This window comes from Syngnathoides biaculeatus, chromosome 13, assembly GCF_019802595.1.
Source record: "Syngnathoides biaculeatus isolate LvHL_M chromosome 13, ASM1980259v1, whole genome shotgun sequence".
Lineage (NCBI taxonomy): Eukaryota > Metazoa > Chordata > Actinopteri > Syngnathiformes > Syngnathidae > Syngnathoides > Syngnathoides biaculeatus.
This window is the reverse complement of record NC_084652.1, coordinates 28379044-28397452: the sequence shown is the minus strand read 5'-3', so window position 1 is coordinate 28397452 and position 18409 is coordinate 28379044. Positions and strand designations below refer to the sequence as shown.

General features: G+C 57.3%; 5 protein-coding genes across 10 annotated transcripts; 3 read left to right on the top strand and 2 right to left on the bottom strand.

The window, feature by feature from the left end:
• Positions 1 to 60: 60 nt before the first annotated feature.
• Positions 61 to 8105, bottom strand: crfb16 (cytokine receptor family member B16). 3 transcript variants are annotated; one of them, XM_061840471.1, is made up of 7 exons: positions 7994 to 8105; positions 2271 to 2400; positions 1769 to 1959; positions 1423 to 1550; positions 1226 to 1356; positions 991 to 1145; positions 61 to 868 (listed from the first exon to the last, which is right to left on the bottom strand). In XM_061840471.1, the coding sequence occupies exons 2-7, from the start codon at positions 2360 to 2362 to the stop codon at positions 621 to 623; spliced, it is 945 nt and encodes a 314-aa protein (XP_061696455.1). In that variant the 5' UTR covers positions 2363 to 2400; positions 7994 to 8105; the 3' UTR covers positions 61 to 620. The 3 variants fall into 3 exon arrangements, with proteins under 3 accessions (XP_061696455.1, XP_061696453.1, XP_061696454.1); XM_061840469.1 differs by lacking the exon at positions 7994 to 8105 and adding an exon at positions 3038 to 3233; XM_061840470.1 differs by lacking the exon at positions 7994 to 8105 and adding an exon at positions 3038 to 3233 and having other exon boundaries at positions 643 to 868; positions 1209 to 1356.
• Positions 4571 to 7967, top strand: cldn15la (claudin 15-like a). Its single transcript, XM_061840477.1, is given in 6 exon segments — positions 4571 to 4806; positions 4808 to 4839; positions 5753 to 5917; positions 6039 to 6093; positions 6155 to 6268; positions 7701 to 7967. Coding segments are annotated over 6 exon segments (687 nt in total). The 3' UTR covers positions 7786 to 7967.
• dusp28 (dual specificity phosphatase 28) lies at positions 8078 to 18345 on the bottom strand. Of its 3 annotated transcripts, none has more exons than XM_061840475.1 (4): positions 18269 to 18344; positions 17718 to 18097; positions 17441 to 17578; positions 8078 to 8273 (listed from the first exon to the last, which is right to left on the bottom strand). In XM_061840475.1, exons 2-4 carry the CDS (start codon positions 18066 to 18068, stop codon positions 8256 to 8258), a joined length of 507 nt encoding a protein of 168 aa, XP_061696459.1. In that variant the 5' UTR covers positions 18069 to 18097; positions 18269 to 18344; the 3' UTR covers positions 8078 to 8255. The 3 variants fall into 3 exon arrangements, with proteins under 3 accessions (XP_061696459.1, XP_061696457.1, XP_061696458.1); XM_061840473.1 differs by lacking the exon at positions 8078 to 8273 and adding an exon at positions 8890 to 9030 and having other exon boundaries at positions 18269 to 18345; XM_061840474.1 differs by lacking the exon at positions 8078 to 8273 and adding an exon at positions 10463 to 10621 and having other exon boundaries at positions 18269 to 18345.
• saga (S-antigen; retina and pineal gland (arrestin) a) lies at positions 8974 to 12731 on the top strand. Its single transcript, XM_061840464.1, has 15 exons — positions 8974 to 9046; positions 9297 to 9357; positions 9429 to 9473; positions 9536 to 9735; positions 9820 to 9879; positions 10067 to 10134; positions 10208 to 10349; positions 10424 to 10508; positions 10982 to 11051; positions 11171 to 11308; positions 11372 to 11449; positions 11871 to 11885; positions 11990 to 12042; positions 12140 to 12149; positions 12537 to 12731. Exons 1-15 carry the CDS (start codon positions 8999 to 9001, stop codon positions 12673 to 12675), a joined length of 1212 nt encoding a protein of 403 aa, XP_061696448.1. The 5' UTR covers positions 8974 to 8998; the 3' UTR covers positions 12676 to 12731.
• On the top strand, positions 13062 to 17406 carry proca (protein C (inactivator of coagulation factors Va and VIIIa), a). Of its 2 annotated transcripts, XM_061840466.1 has the most exons (9): positions 13062 to 13223; positions 13687 to 13774; positions 13841 to 13998; positions 14700 to 14724; positions 14802 to 14912; positions 15773 to 15913; positions 15981 to 16099; positions 16172 to 16289; positions 16633 to 17404. In XM_061840466.1, exons 2-9 carry the CDS (start codon positions 13699 to 13701, stop codon positions 17208 to 17210), a joined length of 1326 nt encoding a protein of 441 aa, XP_061696450.1. In that variant the 5' UTR covers positions 13062 to 13223; positions 13687 to 13698; the 3' UTR covers positions 17211 to 17404. The 2 variants fall into 2 exon arrangements, with proteins under 2 accessions (XP_061696450.1, XP_061696449.1); XM_061840465.1 differs by having other exon boundaries at positions 13169 to 13223; positions 15981 to 16289; positions 16633 to 17406.
• Positions 18346 to 18409: the final 64 nt, after the last annotated feature.

Sequence of the window (18409 nt, the reverse complement as noted above, 5' to 3'; positions counted from 1 at the left end):
AACGTCAGAGTCTTTTGTGATGTGTGGCGAAGGTTCTGCGCAACATTTTCAGCACATTGTTTTGAAAAGCCAGTGTGCGTTATTAGGATGCATTTCCATTTGTATTTCGCTTGAAACAAAAAGATCATTTTACAAAAGATTTTTTTTTTTTTTTTATTCATCTTGAAGAACTGAACTGATTTGAGCTTTAAGTGTTTGAAGTGGACAAACGTTCCCGTCATTGACGACGACGGCCAAAGTGGGCCATCGCCAGGCCCGGCCTCTGAGGGACCTTTTCTGCAAGGAGATGATGGGGACATTTTTTTTATTTTTTTTCTAACTCCAGCTGAAATCTTGCAGTCCACAAATAAAACAAAAGAACGATACAAGCAAAACGTGGCTTTTATAGTTTAAGAGCAGAAGGAGAAAAGGCTCCGTTTCCATGTTTTCTGGCTCGCTTATGCTCACAAGGAGCGCCGGAGCCCATCTCAGCGGGAGGCGAGCGACGCCCTCAACTGGTCGCCGGCCAATCGCCGGGCGGATAGAAACGGCGGTCGGCGCGATTGAGGTCGAACAACTTTCTGCGCTTGCCATTCCGTACCCGCAGCGTAACGTTCTTTCTCGGGGTCTTTTGATCGGCATCAGAATCGCGGCTCGTTTACATCCGCGTGCCGTACCGTTGGGTGGAAGTTCTGAAGAACATTCCGGGCCTTCTGTGACGAGAAGAAGAAGAAGAAGAAAGCTGCAAATGCACGACAGCGATCCCACGGAGGCGAGCGTGACCCTGGCGGTCCCGCTAGCGACGGGCCTTCGGTACCACACGCACGTCCGCGCACACCTCCTGGTCGGGCTCGCGCGGCACGACGGTCGCGACGGGAGCGTCGAGAAGCTGGTGGAGAAGAAGAGGGCGAGAGGTTAAAGGTGACGGATGACGGCGACTTTTTCGGGTACGGCCAGCTTCACAAAGGGTTCGTTCGCGTCGTCGTGGTCGTCGCCGTCACGCCGACTGACCAGCGAGCGTGGCAGCGCCTCCTTGTGGAAGTGGCGGCGGCAGTAATGGTGCGCCCGGCACTGGGCGACGCACCAGAAGAGGGCGGAGGCGACGCCCACCATGAGGAGCAGCGTCAGCACGCCCGTGGTGGGACTCTTCCAGGGGGCGTCGGGACCTGGGGGGAGGCAGGGTCTTAAAAGCGCCGGCCGACGGGGCTCACGTTGAGGCCGCGTCGTACCTGCGACGAGCACGCACTGATCTCGGGTGTCCCGGCTGTGCATTTTGCCTTCCAGCAGAAGGCGCGCCCGGACGCAGTACGTGGCTCCGCGCCGCAGGTCGGTGACGTGCAGCTGCTTCTGCTCGGCCGAAACCTCGAACGCGAGGACCTGCGGGACGACGGCGCCGTAAGCGCGGCGAACATTTCGACTCGGGCGGGATGACGCCGAACCGACCTGTTCGCGGGCGTCGTCGCGGTTCCACACCTCCACCTCCACGGAGGCGGCGGGCGGGGCCCGGTCGAAGGACACCAGGAGGGCGTCGCCCGCCGCCGACGCCGTCACGTCGGGCGCGGTCAGCGCCGCTGAATGCGAGAAATGAGGAAGTGAACGAATGATTGATAACGCGGACGGCGGCCATTTCTCGTGGCGCGCAGTGAACCGGTCGCGCGTTAGCGACGGATAAACATTGGCAGACTTTTCCAAACATCTGCGAAGGCCGCCTTCGCCTTTGTCTTGCGACGGCTCAGGTGAGGCGCGTTGGGGGTTTAGCTCAATGCGCCGCCAAACCAGGCGTCCTTACTGCGCTTCCTGTTGAACGGCGCCACCAGCTGCGCCCGCGACGAGATTCGGGAGCCGCAGCGCGCCCGCACGCTGACGTTGTAGTCCGAGTCGGAGCCCAGGTCCAGGGACAGGTCGCAGTGAGCGCGCGTGATGTCCTGACACTCGGGAGAATCCAGCCAAGTGCCGTTCAGAACCGTGGCCTCGAACTCGCTGCGGATAAAACGTCGACCAATGAGCAGACGGCAAAAGTCAAACGGCGGCGGCGGAATGCGGCTCGCTTTCTTGGCCTCGGAGGCCAATTGGCACGACTCGCGTCGGCGGCTCGTCAAGAATGTCGAGCGAGCGATCGCCCGGGGGCGATTCCCGCCCACGTGACCTTTTGCCACGGCTTGGGCCACAATCAATTCCAATCCCTGGAATCAAATTTGCCAACTCCAGAAGAATATTTGATGTCGTCCCCCCCCCGACCGCAAATTGCAAGCGGCGCGTCGTCCTCGCACGTACGCTCGGAAGTCACGCACCCCTGGAACTGCACCGAGTAGCGCAGCGGCGTGCTGCATTGGGCCCGCGGGGGGCGCCATCGCAGGTCGTGCCTCATGTTGACCGAATCCATGGTCACGTGACTTGGCGGCGGCAGCGCGCTCCAAACATCTGCACAAGAAGAAGAAAAAGAAGAAGACTTTTATCGCTCCATCGGTTGGCAAATTTCATCGTCGTACTTGTTAACATACGGCTAACGCTACCAGCTGATGAGCTCGCATGCTAACAGATTGTCAGCAAAGCGGTAGCATCAGCATACGCGGCTAACCCTTTTTCTAATGGCGGCTCTACGCTTTCACGTCGTCTGAGGTTGTTTCGGGGGGTCGGACCTCAGTTTGGCTCTCGTGTCACAAACGCGTGACGATATTACGGCCGCTCGCTAACTGACCGGAAAGCCGTTAAAACTTCTCAATCCTGAGTTCGCCACAAAAGAAAATCTGGGAATGAGATTTGCATCCTGTGGCGTTGCATTTCAAATTAAAGGTCCCAAAATGAAGAAGAAAGAAAGAAAGAAAGAAAAGAACAAAAAAAAACGTCCACGTTCCTTTTGTGGGAGCCACCATCGGATTCATATTTCGCTCGAGCTGCTGCCGGGTCCAAATGGATAGAGGCAGAATTTAGTCGGCCAACGATATTTTTACTTCACGGACGTTTCCAGATTCAGTCCCGGACTTTCCCCAGAGGACTTCCGTGCGTCGAAATTGCCGCCCAAAAACTTCCCGAACGCAACGACGACGACGGTACGCACGGCGGAGGAGGTGATCCTGGATCAGCACCAGGGTCCAGAAGATTGTCGCCTCCATTCTCGAGAGCGAGCTCGATACGTGTGGCCGCTCAGGTTGATCGGGTTCCAGCGATGAGGTTAAAAATTGCCTCGGGCCGCTTTCGGGGCCGCTTTCGGGGCGGAGCCGACCGGTAGGACCGGTCGGCTCCGCCCGGCCCATTTCTGCGCATCCTCCAATTGTGCCCGAATGAACGCCACCGTTGCCAAATGGACCTCAAATAACGTGCGCACGTGGACAAAAGTGGCAGAGGCAAAAAGACTCCTAACTCAGATGACTCGCCGAGATCAATAATACATCCAAAGGTCAGAAAAATGAATCAGAGACAAGAACAAGAACAAAGGCAGGGCATCCTTTTCAATTGCAGTTGGATTAAAAAAAAGATTTTGGGAACTTTGGACTTTTGGGCCCAGTCCGCACGAGTCGTTTCAGGCGCCTTTCAGCTCCGTCCACCTGAGAATGGTCGCCCTGAGAGTTTCATCTCGCTCGAAAAACATCCCCCCGGAGAGTCACCCCGCCGAGATGAAAGTCAAGCCGAACCGCGGCCTTCTCCGTTTTGTCACCGTCGGGAGAGGCTTCTTTTCTCGTCATTTTTGCATCTGCGAAGGCGGCCCGCAGGTGAAAAAGTTCCGTCCGTTTTCCGGAAGCTTCCCTGGTCGTTTTCTTGAACTGCTTTCACAAGGCAATCTCCGATGGCAAAACTAATCCCGCAACTCCAGCCATTTACGGACAAAGAACAAGACAAGTTAAGGCGTCGAAAACAAAGAATAGCGCGTCGGCCGCTGGCGTTAGCGCGGCGTGACGCCAACGTTTTCCAGCGAACTGCAGCAATCGGATGGACTTGAGGCTGTGGAACTTTTTGCTTTTGCCGCGTGGTGCCACGCAAGCCAGAAAGTAGCATCCAAATATGAGTTGAGTCTTTGCGAGCGACATACCTACGCATGTAGGGCTGGGGGTGCAGTTTTTGGGCCACGTGGGGTCGAGGACACGCACGGACTTGGGGGCTGATCAACTTTTCGTTCTTTACCGAACGCCGTCGTCCAACTTTGAACTTCCTTTTCTACTTGTCTTCATTTTTTTCTTGTGCTACATTCCTCCCCTTTTTTGGCCTTCTCCTGGCTTTGGCGCCGAGTTCTGCCGCGTTGTTGTCGGATGACATTTGCGTGACCTGTCGAACTTTGAACTGCGCTGCTAGCGATCAAACATTGACTCTGTCTGGCTATAAAAGCGTAAAACAGGCACGCAAGAGAGAAAGAAGAAGTGGCGATGACGAAGATGTCGGCGCGACGTTTTCCGTCCTTTCGGCGGCGGCATCAGGACGTCCTTATATGGTGGTGCGGCGTTTCTTTTCTCTTTGATGGATCGCACGCTGGTTGATTCTTCTTGCTCAAGAAATACTCGACGTCTTCTGCCGGCGTCTTCGGTTCTTTTCTCAGTCCCTTCTTTGAGCGCCCGGCGGCCGAGGCGGGCGTGGCCGGGCCCGCGCCCATCGACGCTTTATGGCCCGCTCAGAGGACAAAGTCTTCTTGCGCGGCGGCCGACTCGCTCTTTGGTGTGCGAAAATGTCGACGGCGGTGGAGGCGACGGGCTTCGTGATGTGCGCGATCAGCTGGCTGCTGACGGGCACGGCGCTGGCTAACGACTACTGGAAGATTTCCACCGTGTCGGGCGACGTCATCGTCTCGCAGTGGCAGTCGGAGAACTTATGGCACTCGTGCGCCGAGAACAGCGCCGGGTCGAGACTTTGAATCCTTGCTGTCGTTGCCCGGTACGCGTCCGCTGGGCTCGGCTTCTCCGCCTTCTCCTTCAAGGCGCCGGAGTGACGAAGAAGCCGATCGCCGCCTTCGTTCTCTTCTCTGCGAGTTTTTTCATCCCTTACGCAGCCCTGAACTGTTCGCCTTCGGTCGTACTTCTTTGGGCCTCTGTCGGGCCTTTCTTTTCGATCGCAAGGGTCGAACGCGACCGGCGCCAGGAACGGGAGCGACCATTTATTTCCCTTTGGCCTTCCTTGTCTTCTGCTTTTTGAGAAATGATCACCTTGGCGTCGGCGCTCCTTCCTGCCGTTGTGGTCCTCAGAGTTCAGAGTTAACAGCGCCGCCAACTGGCCTTTTGCGTCTTCATTCTTCTCCTCTTCCTCAGCCTTCCAATCTTTTTTCGCCTTCATTTATTCTGGCGTGAACCTTTCATTTCTTCTCTTCTTTTAGCCTTTATATTCTCCTTTTTTTCCCTCTTCAGTTGTCCTTCTTGAAGGCTTGTCGATCCCTCTTTCGCTTTCATTCCCTTTGACGTTTGGCCTTCTTCTTCTTCTCGCGCGATCCATTTGAGGAGAACGTTTGTCATTCTTTCCTCCTGCAAAAACGTCTGGTGGACCGGTGCCAGGATTGTTTGTTTTTCCACACTTCAAGTTTTCAGGTTGCTGTCTAAAAAAACTGACCAGAATCGAAATGCCCTTTACTGCCCCCCCCCACCCCCCCCCCTCCACACACACACAAAAACCGTCTAAAACACACAAGGAATTGGCACCCCGCCCCCCCTACTCTGCTCTTTTCTTCTTCATTTCATCCGTTAGATGGAAGATGCGTCTTCTCAGCTGACGTGTGTCTCTCGATCTGTCGTCTTTTTGGTGTTAATGCGCGCTGCTTGTTTTTGTTTGTTTGTTTGTTTGTTTGTTTTGGCCTCAGCTCACGTCCAAGCGTGTCGCGCCTTGATGATCGTGTCACTGCTGCTGGGTTTGGCGTCCATGATTGTTTCTCTGCTCGGACTCAAGTGCATCAAGATCGGATCGGCCGGAGACGCTTCCAAGGCCAAGATGGCCACCGCCGGCGGCGTCCTGTGCACGTCGGCCGGTAAGTCGACAAAGTGAAGCCGAGCGCCAGCATCTTGTTTTGGTCGCCACCTGCGGGTCGAGCAGGTCTCCAAACACAGCGGAGCGCTTTCTAACACCGGCGTACCTTTTTACGCTTTCAGGGCTCTGCTGCATGGTGGTGCAGAACTTCTACGACCCGCTCTACGTCGGCGCTAAGTCAGTCCAGCGCGCAAACGCCGTCGCGCCTTTTCAGATGTTTTACTTTGACCGTTTACAGGTTTGAACTGGGCGCGGGCCTCTACTTGGCGTGGGGCGCCGCCTGCCTCTCGCTGCTGGGGGGCGGCCTGCTCTGCACCGCCTGTCGGAGGGCCTCGGCCGGCAAACGGACAAGGTACCGCGCGGAACCGACGCCGCTCGCGTCTCGGGCTTTCCGGGTGGCGTTTCCGAACCTTTCGAAGGATTGTGGGGGAAAAAAAAAAAACCCCAAAAGTCGGACTTTCCAGACTGCCTTAGGTTTTATGTTCAAATTAGGGCTTACAAAAGAGGCTTCAGCTTTCAAATGACGATTTCAAGACAAGGTTTGGGTTTCGAAACATGAAATTAGGCTGTCAAGTGATGAGCACGGTTCCAAATTCAGCTTTCAAAATGTGTAAGGTTTTGAATTAGGGTATCGAGACAGGGGTAGGGTTTCAAATTTGGGTTCAAAACCGGTTGAGGGTTTCAAAGTAAGTTTTCATGACAGGAGTCGGGTTTCAAAAGGGTTCTGGGTTCAAACTAAGAGTCTCAAGACAGAGTGAGAATTTCAAATCAGGGTCAAGATTTCAAGTGAAGGTTTCAAGAAACCCCCTCCCGGGAGCCGTCACCCGTGGCCAACTGGTCCGAGGTGAGGGACCAGACAAATGGATCCAGGTCACCGGGCCCCACTCTGGAGCCAGGCTCGGAAGCGGGTGTCCGCCGGCCGGTAATGTGGGTCTCCCTTTCCTCGGGCTCACCACCCGCGGGAGGGGCAATAGGGGTCGGGCGGAGCGTGAGCCGGGCGGTGGACTTTGGCCGTCCAGAACAGAACAGAAACTTGCAGGGAAGGAGCCCCAGCCGGTGTGTGTGTGAGGTTGACAAGTTCCGACTAGGGAATGTCCTGTCTTGTCCGGAATCTTGGGTCTTCCTCACCACTGAGGGAAGAATGGAGCGCGAGATCGACGGGCGCATCCGATCCGTTGCGGTAAAGAAGGAGCTCAATTGAAAGGCGAAGCTCTCGATTTGCCAGTCGATCGACGGGGTCGCGTCCGAAAGAGCAAAATCTCGGGTTTCCACCGCGGGGTGTCCGGGCTCTCGCTTCGAGAACGGGTGAGAAGCTCGCCCATCCGGGAAGGGCTCGGAGTCCAGAGGAGCCACGTCAGGCGTTTGGATTCCTCCCGGACGCCTCCTCACTGGGGTGTTTTGGGCACGTTCCACAGGAAGGAGACCCCGGGAACAATTCGGGACATGCCGGAGAAAGTGCGTCTCTCGGCCTTGGGAAGAGCTGGAAGAAGTGGCTGGGGGGAGGGAAGTCTGGGGGTCCCTGCTAACGCTACAGCACCCCCGTGACTTCAACTTGGAGAGGACGGACGGACGGTTTCAAGACCGGGGGAGGCTTTCTACATAATAAGATACAGGTTTTTGAAAACACCGGCAGGGTTTCTTTTGGGAATGTTGGGTTCCGAATGACCGTGTCAAGACAGGCTAACGGTTTCAGGACAAGGTCAGGCTTTCAAATTTGTTTTTGCTTCGAAAAGTCCCCTTTTACTTGTCTTGACATTGCTTTTGCTGCCTTGTCTTGTTTGCAGCGGTTTCTACGGCAACGGCCCGCCGCCAAAGGTCTACAAGGCGACGGCCAAATCAGAGGCGGACGCGGCCCGAGCGTACGTGTGAACGCGCCGCGTCCGACGTCGGCGCTGATGTGGCGCAATCTCGTCTGGATGAGCGAAATAAAACTTCACTTCTTTGAAAACACTTTGTGGGCCGGTGTGTGCGCCTTCATCGTAATCCGGCGAGTAATCCCCGCGATGACGACGATGCAGGATCTAATCCAGGTTCCGCCTCGGTTCTGAGCCGCTGACGGGGACAAAAAGGTGATCACCTTTTGGCTCACGTGACGAACCTCCGCGGAAGACCTTCGAAGCAAGCGGAGCCGGAAAGTGGGACTTTTGTGGTTTTATTCATGTCGAATTGGGTTTGTCACTTTCAATTTCATTCGTCATCTGCGCTCCTCCCAAAAGCCTCCAAATCCTTTTCGGTCTTGAATGCGGCACAAAAGGTCGCCGGCCCCAAGATGGCACCATTCGAGGACTTTGCGACGTCTCTGCGGGAGTCCAGAAGAGCCGACGTCCATTTCGGCAGGGTCAGGAATATTCCGGGAGCTGCGACGGAAAATGGGGGCCCGGGAGGGAAGGAAGGAAGTTAGATACGTACATGCTGATAAATGGACGGACGGACGGACGGACGGATCTTTCTTTCACACGAGTTGTGTCTGTTCCAAACACGACAAAGCACTTTTTCAGTTATTACATCATCCATTTAGAAAGAGTCACCGACCGTACTTCTCAAAAGCACCATTAAGGCCTTTAATTTGACCTTTTTTTTTTTTTTTTTAACACGTCACTGGTCAACTTTGGCCCAACAAGTGGAGACGTGAGCGGACGGATGCGAGTTGTGCAAAATGAACATTTGACAACTTTGGTCTGGACAAACAAAGTTAGCGCAAAACATTCAACAAACAAAACTCAAAGCAGAAGCAGAAATAGCCGTAGACATCCCATAATATGTCCCCCTGGCCGAGGCGCTCACACAGACGCGCTTGACTAATCTGACGGGTTGTGCTGACATCGCTGGAACGCTTTCAAATCTGTTCATTCAATAAGTGGCAGCGGGCGCGGCCGCCACCCGATTGGCCCGTTTCAAGGGCGCAAGCCTGTGACGGACAGCGCGTGTTTACATATAGAGGCCACGCTCGGGCCCGTCGTCGCGCTCGACGATTCCGCATCTTCATCCTCATCCTCCTCTCGGTCTGGGTCCAGGTGAGTCGGCGGCGTCACGGCCTCCCCGCGCCCGACGGTGACGACTTCCCGTTTCGGCAGGCGCCGTCATGAGCCCCAAGAACGTCGTCTTCAAGAAGATCTGCAAGGACAAGTCGGTCAGCTCACGCTAGCGCGCTAACGCCGCGTCCGTCACGCGTGGACGGATGAGAGATGAATGGATGAACGGCAGACGTGCGAATGGTGTGCTAACGTGCGGAAGGGGGGATGAGGCGGGATGTGACAGACGGCTGAGCTAAAGCGACTTGACTGAGCGAAAGTCTGAATAGCGAATGGACGAACGGCGAGATGAATGAGGTAGCAGGTGATCATCAATGGGTGATGGCAGATGTGGTGCTCGGTCTTCAGGTGGGCGTGTACATGGGGAGGCGGGACTTTGTGGACCGCGTCAACTCTGTGGATCCAGTGGGTAAGGCCGTACAGCCGCCTCGCCGCCGAGCGTCGGGAACGTTGACGCCGCCTGCGCTCTGTCCCCGCCAGATGGCGTGGTGGCGATCGACCGCGAGGCCTTGCAGGGGAGGAAAGGTGAGCCCGTTGCACGGCGACCGCCGCGGGGTGACGCGAGCCTGCCGCCTTTCGCCCTCTAGTGTTCGTCACGCTGTCGTGCACCTTCCGCTACGGCCGCGACGACATGGACGTGATGGGCATCGCCTTCCGCCGCGAGCTCTTTCTGTCCACCCGCCAGCTGTACCCGCCGCTGCAGGACCGGGAGCAGGGCGTCCACACCCGCACGCAGGCCAAACTGCTGCGCAAGCTAGGCGACGACGCGTACCCCTTCTTCTTCGAGGTGCCGCCCCCGGCCAAAATACACAACTTCCGTCAGACCGATAACGCCAACCCTGAACGCAACGCGCCATTTGTCGTGTCGCAGTTCCCCGACAACCTTCCGTGTTCGGTGGCCATGCAGCCGGCGCCGCACGACGTCGGCAAGGTGATGAGCGCAATTGCCACGCGGGCGCCTTTGTATGTGTGTGTGTGTGTGTGTGTTTCCGTGCCCGTGTGCGTCTGTATCAACATTTGGGGAACGGCGTCCCACCGTCGTGTGACCGAGCCCCCACGCCGGCTCCCGATTTCTCGGGTTCTCGCCGCCGCACCTCACAAGTCTTTTGTCTGGTCAGCAATGCGCTGTGGAGTTTGAGGTGAAAGTCTTCAGCGCTGAGAGTCAGGACGCCAAAGTCCGGAAACGGTAACGTCGGTGCCGAGTCCGCGTAAGGGAGTCCACCCTGCGGCCTGATCTCCGCGTGCTCCTTGTCCTCCAGGAGCTCGGTGAAGCTGATGATCAGGAAGGTCCAGTACGCTCCCGAGACCGAGGCGGGGGCGCCGCCGCCCTGTGTGGAAATCTCACGCGACTTCTCCGTGTCGGACAAGCCGCTGCGCGTGACGGCCCGGCTGGACAAAGAGGTGGGGGAGGGTGGCGCCGTCGCCACGGTGACCGCCGCACCTTCGCGTGACTTCCTGCCACCGCCTGTCTGCAGATCTTTTACCACGGCGAGACCATGAGGCTGCACCTCGACGTGGTCAACAGCTCCAGCAAGAACATCAAGAATGTGGTCGTCTCTGGTATGTCGCGACTTCCTCTTCCCTTTTTACGGGTCCCGGCCGGCATCACGACATGATGCCGTTGCTCCACGTAGCATTGCTGACGTTGTAGCGTGACCACCCGACTTGATGACCTGCCACGCAGACACAGCGTTTCTTCACTTTGACGAGACGACGTAGCCTGAAAACGTAGCGAGACAACAACAGCGGCGCGACAACGAGACCCCATAACCGTAGCGAGACGCGCGTCCCACGCAAACAAACACAGTCCGACAACCTTGGCCGTTCGTTGACCTGCCGCGTCACCGTAGCGAGGCACGGTACAGTGTGACGGCGGCGCAGCAGTCGTCGCTGAAATCCTAGCGGGGCAGCTGTGTAAAGCAGCAACCAACTCAACCAATCAGCACGCTGCGTCGTGACTAGCTCCGCCCTACTAATGCGACCGCTCCGTTAGCTGTCAGTCACTCGGTTCCAATAACGTCCGTCCTCTGCAGTGGATCAGGTGGCCACGGTGGTGCTGTACTCCAACGACAGCTACGTCAAATGCGTCGCCATCCACGAAGGGTGAGTGGCGACAAGGCCAACGGTCGCTCGCTCGACAACGCTGGCTTTCGACGTGTCTCGCGCGTGCGGAAGCCGGGTCGAGCGAGGTGGTGAAATTGCCAGGTTTTGTGGTCCTTCAGGGATTCGGTGTCGGCAGGGGCGACGCTCCAAAAAGACATCCTGCTGCTCCCCCTGCTGGCGAACAACCGGGAGAGGCGGGGCATCGCGCTGGACGGAAAACTCAAGCACGAAGACACCAACCTGGCGTCATCCAGCATGTGAGCGATGACGAAACGCATCGGTCTTGTCGCGCTCACGCTAATGCTAACATGTGATGCCAGCATCAAGCCGGGAATCCTGAAGGAGGTTCTGGGCATCGCCGTGTCCTACAGGGTGACGGTCAAGCTCGTCATCGGAGGGTCAGTGGCCCGCCGGCGCAACATCGGCAGCTCGCATGCATACAAGAACAACAACCAGAAATTAAACGTCCGGGCGAATGTTCGGAATCCGGAGTCGAACGGGGAAGAAGGAAAAAAAAAAAAACATGAAATAAACGGACGTGTCGCCGGACTCGAACGAGGTGGGAGGAGCGGCGTAAATATTCATGCGGATAAAGTCAAAGTCCATATTTAAAGGGGCCAAGCAGAATCGTCATTTCGGCCATTTCCAACCGAAACGATCACGTAAACCCGATGGGACAAAATCAAAGCGTCTCAACGCGCATTTACAACCCGATCATCGAATCCTGCCACGGGTCTGATTTCAATTGTGACGTAAACGTGCGCAACGCCGTCAATCGTCAAGCTTTTCATTTGTGCTCTCATTCCGACACGCCGGCAGCTTGATGAGCTCAAGGTGCGTAGACGCCGCCGCCAAGTCCCACGTCAAGCGCGTTGTAGCTCGTGTCAAACGAGGCAAAGTTTTGGGTTTGTCACGTTGGTGGTTTGTTTGTGTGTCAGTGAGGTTTCGCTGGAGCTTCCCTTCAAGCTGATGCACCCGAAACCCGACACAGGTCAGCAACACGCTCAGCTGTGTCTTCTTCTTCTTCTTCTTCTTCAAATCTCTGAAACTCTTCTTCTCGTTCCTCTTCTTCCTGTTGTCGCCACCAGTCAAGGAGAGGTAAACTTTTTTTTTTTTTAAATCCTATTTTGACACGTGTGCTAACATGCTAGGTGGCGCGACTAACCTGTCCTAACATGCGACTGCCCATAGAGAGTTTAGCAATTGTGTGAAAGGGTAGTGTTTGTCATTTGTGCTAACATGCTAATAATAGCAATGAACAGCTCGACGTTGGCACTGATGTGCTAATGCTAGTAGACGTTGCCACTAACATGCGTTCAAACAAATGTTTGCACGTGTAAGCTTATTTGACATCGGCGCTAACATGCTAATAGATGGATGTGCTAATCCAAAGTTTGAAGCTCGTGCGACTGCGCTGATGCCAGAAGGGTTTTGCCACTCGTGCACTAAAGGGTTAGTAAAATCAACAAGTGTGTGTCCGTGAAGCGAAATGGAGGACGAGCTGGTGTTCCAGGAGTTCAAGCGATCGTACCTGCGAGGAATGCTCGGCGACGACGGCGACGACGACGACGACGAAGGAGGAAACGTGTCGGGCGGCGACGACACGATGCCCAAAGAAAACTGAGGGTGTCGGTTTCCTGTCGGATTAGCCACGCTAGCTGCTAGTGCGGGGAATGATACCAAAAAGGCGCGTCCTTTGTAAATGGCGCGCGCACACTACATGAATACTTGACTTGTATTGTTAGCACATTAGCTACTGTGTCACCCGTCACTTGATTAGAATTTGGTCACCTTTAGTGACTAAAGGCCAATAAAGCTCTTGGGCACGTCACATTGTAGGACTGACGCCTCTTGTTTTGAGTTCCTCGACAAGTTCGTCACAGTCGGCCGGTGAGTCCGCCGGTCGCCGCACGGCGGCGCCGGTCGACTGGGTTCTTCCTGAAAAAGAAATACTGGCGCAAAATACCCGAAGGATGGACTGAAGTACGGTAAGCAAAGTACTTGTAATAGTTTAGCGGGGGCGTCGGGTCAGCGGCCAGCGTGTTGACGGCGCGGGGCCGCAGACTGTGGACTCGCGGTAAACATCGCTAGTCACTCATTGACACGCCACAAAGACGCAGAACCCGACGAGCGGCACACCGACGCCGGCCAAAGACTTCCGAACGCCAGCAAGTAAGAAGCGCGTCGCCGATATTTGGGGTGAACGTGGGTGGATGGAATGAGAGGGGAGCGCAAAAGGATTTGGCTTCAGAGTGGACTGGGAGCCGATCGGAACGGGTCACAGATGGAATCGGGGGATCCGGAACAAAAATGGATCCAACGTTCATTTGGGTTGAAAGTGGATCGGAAGCGGTGCATTCTTGTTTTTCGTGACTGCGTGTTAGCATTATTCAAACGTGGCCGGGTTGGAAGTTTTCCGCAGATGTCGTCGAGCATTTGGCTTCAAAACGTTGACTTGATCCGAGTGATTTCATAAAAGAGGGCGTCCTGCCGTCCAATCGGAGGCCTCCCTCCCTCCCTCCCTCCCTCCCCGTTCAAGCACCCGTCAACAGTCCCAAAACGACAGCGCTAAAGTTTGCCGCCGTCGGCCACGTTTGCGGTCCAAACGCTGAACGTCTCGTGCGATGGGCCGCAGGTTCCCACGGACATGCGCCGCCGCCGCCCGGCCCTCTGCGCGTGCCTGACGCTCGCCATGTGGGCGGCGTCCGCCCTCAGCCTATCAGGTGAGTCCCCCGGCGGAGGGAAGCGCGGGCGCGGGTGAAGCAGCGCCTGCTTGTGGTGCGCCGCAGTGTTCTCGCGGGCGCCGGACGCGCACATGCTGCTGCGCTCGCGTCGCGCCAACTCCTTCCTGGAGGAGCTCAAGCCGCCGTCCGTGGAGCGCGAGTGCATGGAGGAGACCTGCGACTTCGAGGAGGCCCGCGAGATCTTCAAGGTCCGAGAAGCCACGGTGAGAAGGCCGCCACGACCGTTTGGCGCCGAGTCGCATCCACACTAAGCGCGCCCTTTTGCCGTTTGGAAATTTATACTTCAACGAGTACAAACTCACCCTTCAACCGAATTTCAAGCATTTGCGCAGCCCCATTTCGTGCCGCAATTCAATTCGTTGTGCCGCTCCTTCTGCTGTGCCCGCTTTGACCACCGGGTGGCATCGCGATACCCTCGTGCCCGCACCGAGCAAGAAAAATGGACCCGACTCGCTGGGTTCCTACGGAATACGTGGCCGGTACTACTGCGTTGGCGGCACACACGTGTTGTCCTACCACGGGTGGCGTTTCCAATATCCGTTGCCAAAAGGCAGGGCTCTCAAACCAGGGGCTTGGGGGCCATTTGCGGCCCGCGTTCCTTCCCAAAAGTCTGCAAATCGGGGGGTGTTGTGGAATCGTGACGGCGGCTGATCGATTTTCACATGATACAGACACAAACAATAAACAATACTTCAATTGCGTCTTGGACGTTAACGCCAGCAAATGCCGAGGAAAAAAAAATAAAGCTAATCCTGCAAAAAGCGGCTTTGAAGAAATTGATTCAAATCTGACGTCAGATCATCATCATCATAAATCCAAATTCCAAATCCAAACTTTTTCACGTCAGGATTGAGGGTGAAAGTGCAAAAGGTTGCATTGGAGAACACTTCCTGTCTTTTCCCAGCTGGAGTTCTGGACGGTGTACAAAGGTGAGCCAGCCGCCAAGATGTGATGCAAAGCATTGTGGGAAAGGCGGCCACGTCTGGCGTGCGTGTGCGTGTCCCAGACGGCAACCAGTGCGAATCCAACGGCTGCGTCCACGGGAGGTGCGTCGACATGCTGCAGGATTACGTGTGCAGCTGCGACCACGGATACGAGGGCAAGTACTGCGACCGCGGTGAGTTCCCGAGGATTGAGGCCGCCTCCACGTGAAAACTCCCAAAGTCAAACTACTTTTTTTTATGCTTTCCTGAGGTGACGCCACAAAAGTCACTCAGTGGTACTTGGGGGCACCACCTTGACCCACCGACACAGGAGTAGCTTCAGAACCGGACACGCAAAAAAAAAAAAAAAAAAAAAAAACAAAGTCCTTGAACAGGAATTCAGCCATTGTGGTCTTTGGCAGGCTAACTAGTCGAAAGGAGTCCCGACACCAATTTGACCCAAAAATTGAGCAGATTTTTGAGTTTGAAGCAGTTCCAGCGTCCGGGCTGAATTCCGAGTCGCCACACGTCGGGACGCCCGGCGAGGCGGGATCGGCCAATCGACGCCCGCCCTCAAAACGCTTTTGTGCCCATTTGCCGTCGCTCGTCGGTCCCGACTGCCCGAGCCCTGGCGTCTAAACGTCCGTCGACCCGAGAAGAACGTTTAGAAAAATCGGACGACGGTTTTCAGAACAATATCGCCGTCCGAACGTGGTGCCAAAAGCGCTAACGCTTAGCAAGCTGCTGCTGTTGGCGGCGCGAATGTGAAGAAGGACCTCCGACCGCCGTCGACGTGCGCACTGGGACGGAAAATTTTCCGCTTGAAAAAAATTGCGTGCGTTTAATCCTTTTATTAGCACGGCGTGATGACTTCATATCGTCGGCTCCCGCATATTAGGTCCGATCGCTAAAAAGTTTTGCGACGGCATCGATTGGGTTCAGATGCACTGCACACAATTCCGCAAGTGGTCGTTTTGCCGCCGCGACCAGACGGCTTCGCAGCTCAAGCGTGCCGGTTGTCTTTTGTCGACGCCGCCGCCGCCGCCGCCCTCAGCGCTATCGGCGACCAACTGCAGCGTGAACAACGGCGACTGCGACCACGAATGCACGGAGAGCGCCGACGGCCTGAGGCGGACGTGCGGCTGCATCGCCGGCTACAAACTGGACGACGACGCCAAGAAGTGCGTCCCCAAAGGTCAGGAAAAGGCAACGCCGCGTCGAGCTGAAACGAGCCTTAACGGCGTCCGGTCGCGTGCGCGCAGGGCCGTCGTCTTGCGGGCAGCTGCTGATCGGTCGCTCGTCCTACACCGGGCCCGTGGACGGCCTCATGCCGTGGATGGTGGGCGGCGAGGTGGGCAAGAAGGGCGAGAGTCCCTGGCAGGTCGGTAGGACGCGCCGGTCGCCTGTCGCCCCTCACCGGAGGGAAACGATGATGCCCCCTGGTGGCGCGCAGGTGCTGCTGCAGAACGCCAAGGGCCGCTTCCACTGCGGCGGCGTCCTGATCGACAGGAACTGGGTCCTGACGGCCGCCCACTGCCTGGACAACAACCTGCGCTTCCGAGCCCGACTGGGTGAGTCCGCCGTGGGGGGGGGGGGGGGGGGGGGGGGGGGGGGGGGGGGGGCGTCCCAAGCGCATCTTTGCTCCGTTTTGCCAACTTTAAGGCCAGCAAGGACATCGAAAGAAATCCTTCTTTCTTTTATTTGAACAGGTAATGCAAATGATTTTCACGTATTTCTCTCGATAATTTCAATCACCACCCCTGGGGTAACTTTTTATGTACTGCATACGTCGTCCCTTGGCGACGGTTTTCAGCCTGGTGTGGCCAATATTTGGCGGCTGCGTTCGATTCGTGACAATTTTGCTCATTTCTCCGGGTGCTGACGTGCGGCGCCCCCCCCCCCCCCCCCCCGCAGGTGACTACGAGCGTTTCCGCGACGAGGGCACCGAGGTGATGCTGAAAGTCAGCGAGGCCTTCCCCCACCCCGACTACGACAGCGCCACGGTGGACAACGACATCGCCCTCCTGCGCCTGGAGAGCCCGGCGCCCTTCTCCGAGTACATCCTGCCGGCGTGCCTGCCGGGCCGGGGCCTGGCCGAGCGGGTCCTCCACCGCAACGGGACCGAGACGGTGGTGACGGGCTGGGGCAAGACCAGCGCGGAAAGCCAGCGCTTCAGCTCGGCGCTCAACGTGATCCGGGTCCCGCTGGTCAGCCGGGACGTGTGCGCCGCCCACATGTCGCACAACATCTCGCGCAACGTGCTGTGCGGCGGCATCCTGGGCCAGAGCGCCGACGCCTGCGAGGGCGACAGCGGCGGCCCCATGGTGACCCGGCACGCCGGCGCCTGGTTCCTGGTGGGGCTGGTGTCGTGGGGCGAGGGCTGCGGGCGCCACGACAAGCTGGGCATCTACACCAAAGTGTCCAACTACAACGAGTGGATCGACGCCGTGCGCCGGGACTGGGACAAGAGCGCGCACCCGCCCCAACGCTGACGCGCACCTCAATAAACTCCTTTACGCTCGACGTCTTTTCGTTCCTCCGCTGCGTCCGCTCGAGTGACAGAGCGCAAAATGGCTGCTGCAAAAGCCAAACCAGCGGTTGAGGCCCCGCGTCGACGGCCGGCGATTCTTTTGCAGCGTCTTCAAGCGCAAAGAGCGCAGAGCGTCCATTCCGTTCTTGAGAGGAGCGACCCGGGCGCGGGTCCGCATCACGGGCAACTCACCGGATCGGGGCTTTCGGGGCTCCCGCGGGACCACGGCGACTCTCGCCGCCTCCTCCCCCTCAGCTCGTCTTCGTATCGCTGCAGCTGAGCCACGAAGCCTCGATTGGGGGCCGCCTGCGGGCGGGCGGCCGCGACCGTCTGTCGGTGACAAACGACGACGATTAGAGTCTCGACCGCGCGCGCGAGACCTGATGAGCGGGACTCCTTCGGACGGAAGGAGTTCCGATAAGACATTTTGGACGGGCGACGCCAGGCAATTTGCCGAGGCTCGTCTCACCTTGAGCGCGTCCGTCAGCGCCACCTGCCGGTACTTGACGAGGTAAGCGGCGCACACGGCGGCCGAGCGGCTTCGGCCGTTCTTGCAGTAGACCAGAGTGCGGCCGCCGTTTTGGGCCTCGCGGTGGATGGCGTCGGCGCAGGCGTCGAAATGCCGGTAGAGGTCCTCGTCGGGCCGGTCCCGCACCGCGACCCGCACCGCGCGGCCCACGACGGCGACGTCGGGAAAAGGCTGCCGCTGAGTCACGTTGATGCAGAGCGTCGGCGCCCCCCGGCGGACCAGCTCGGGACTGCGGGCCAAGCGGGCGTTGCTGATGAGGAGCGAGTCGGTCACCTCGCACAGCCGCTGCATGGCCTTCCTCCTCCTCCTCCTCTTCCTCACTGCCGACAAACACAAATCAGAAACCAGAAATGACGCCCGGGACGGGTCGCCGGGCGGCCGTTGTCAGGGCTATCGAGACGCCCGTTTCGTCCGGCGCCATTTCCCTTCCCTTCCCTTCCCTTCCCTCGAACGTTCCAGAAGAAAATCGGAGGTGGCCGGCAAATACTCACGCGAGGTCGCCTTCGGGACTTGGGGGGGGTCTTGGGAGGCCTTGTTTTGTCCTAGTGACGTCACGCTCCTTCCGCGCGCTGCCGCGGGGTCCTAAAGCCCGTCGGAACTGCGAACGCGAATGAAGTCACGAGGGGGCGGGC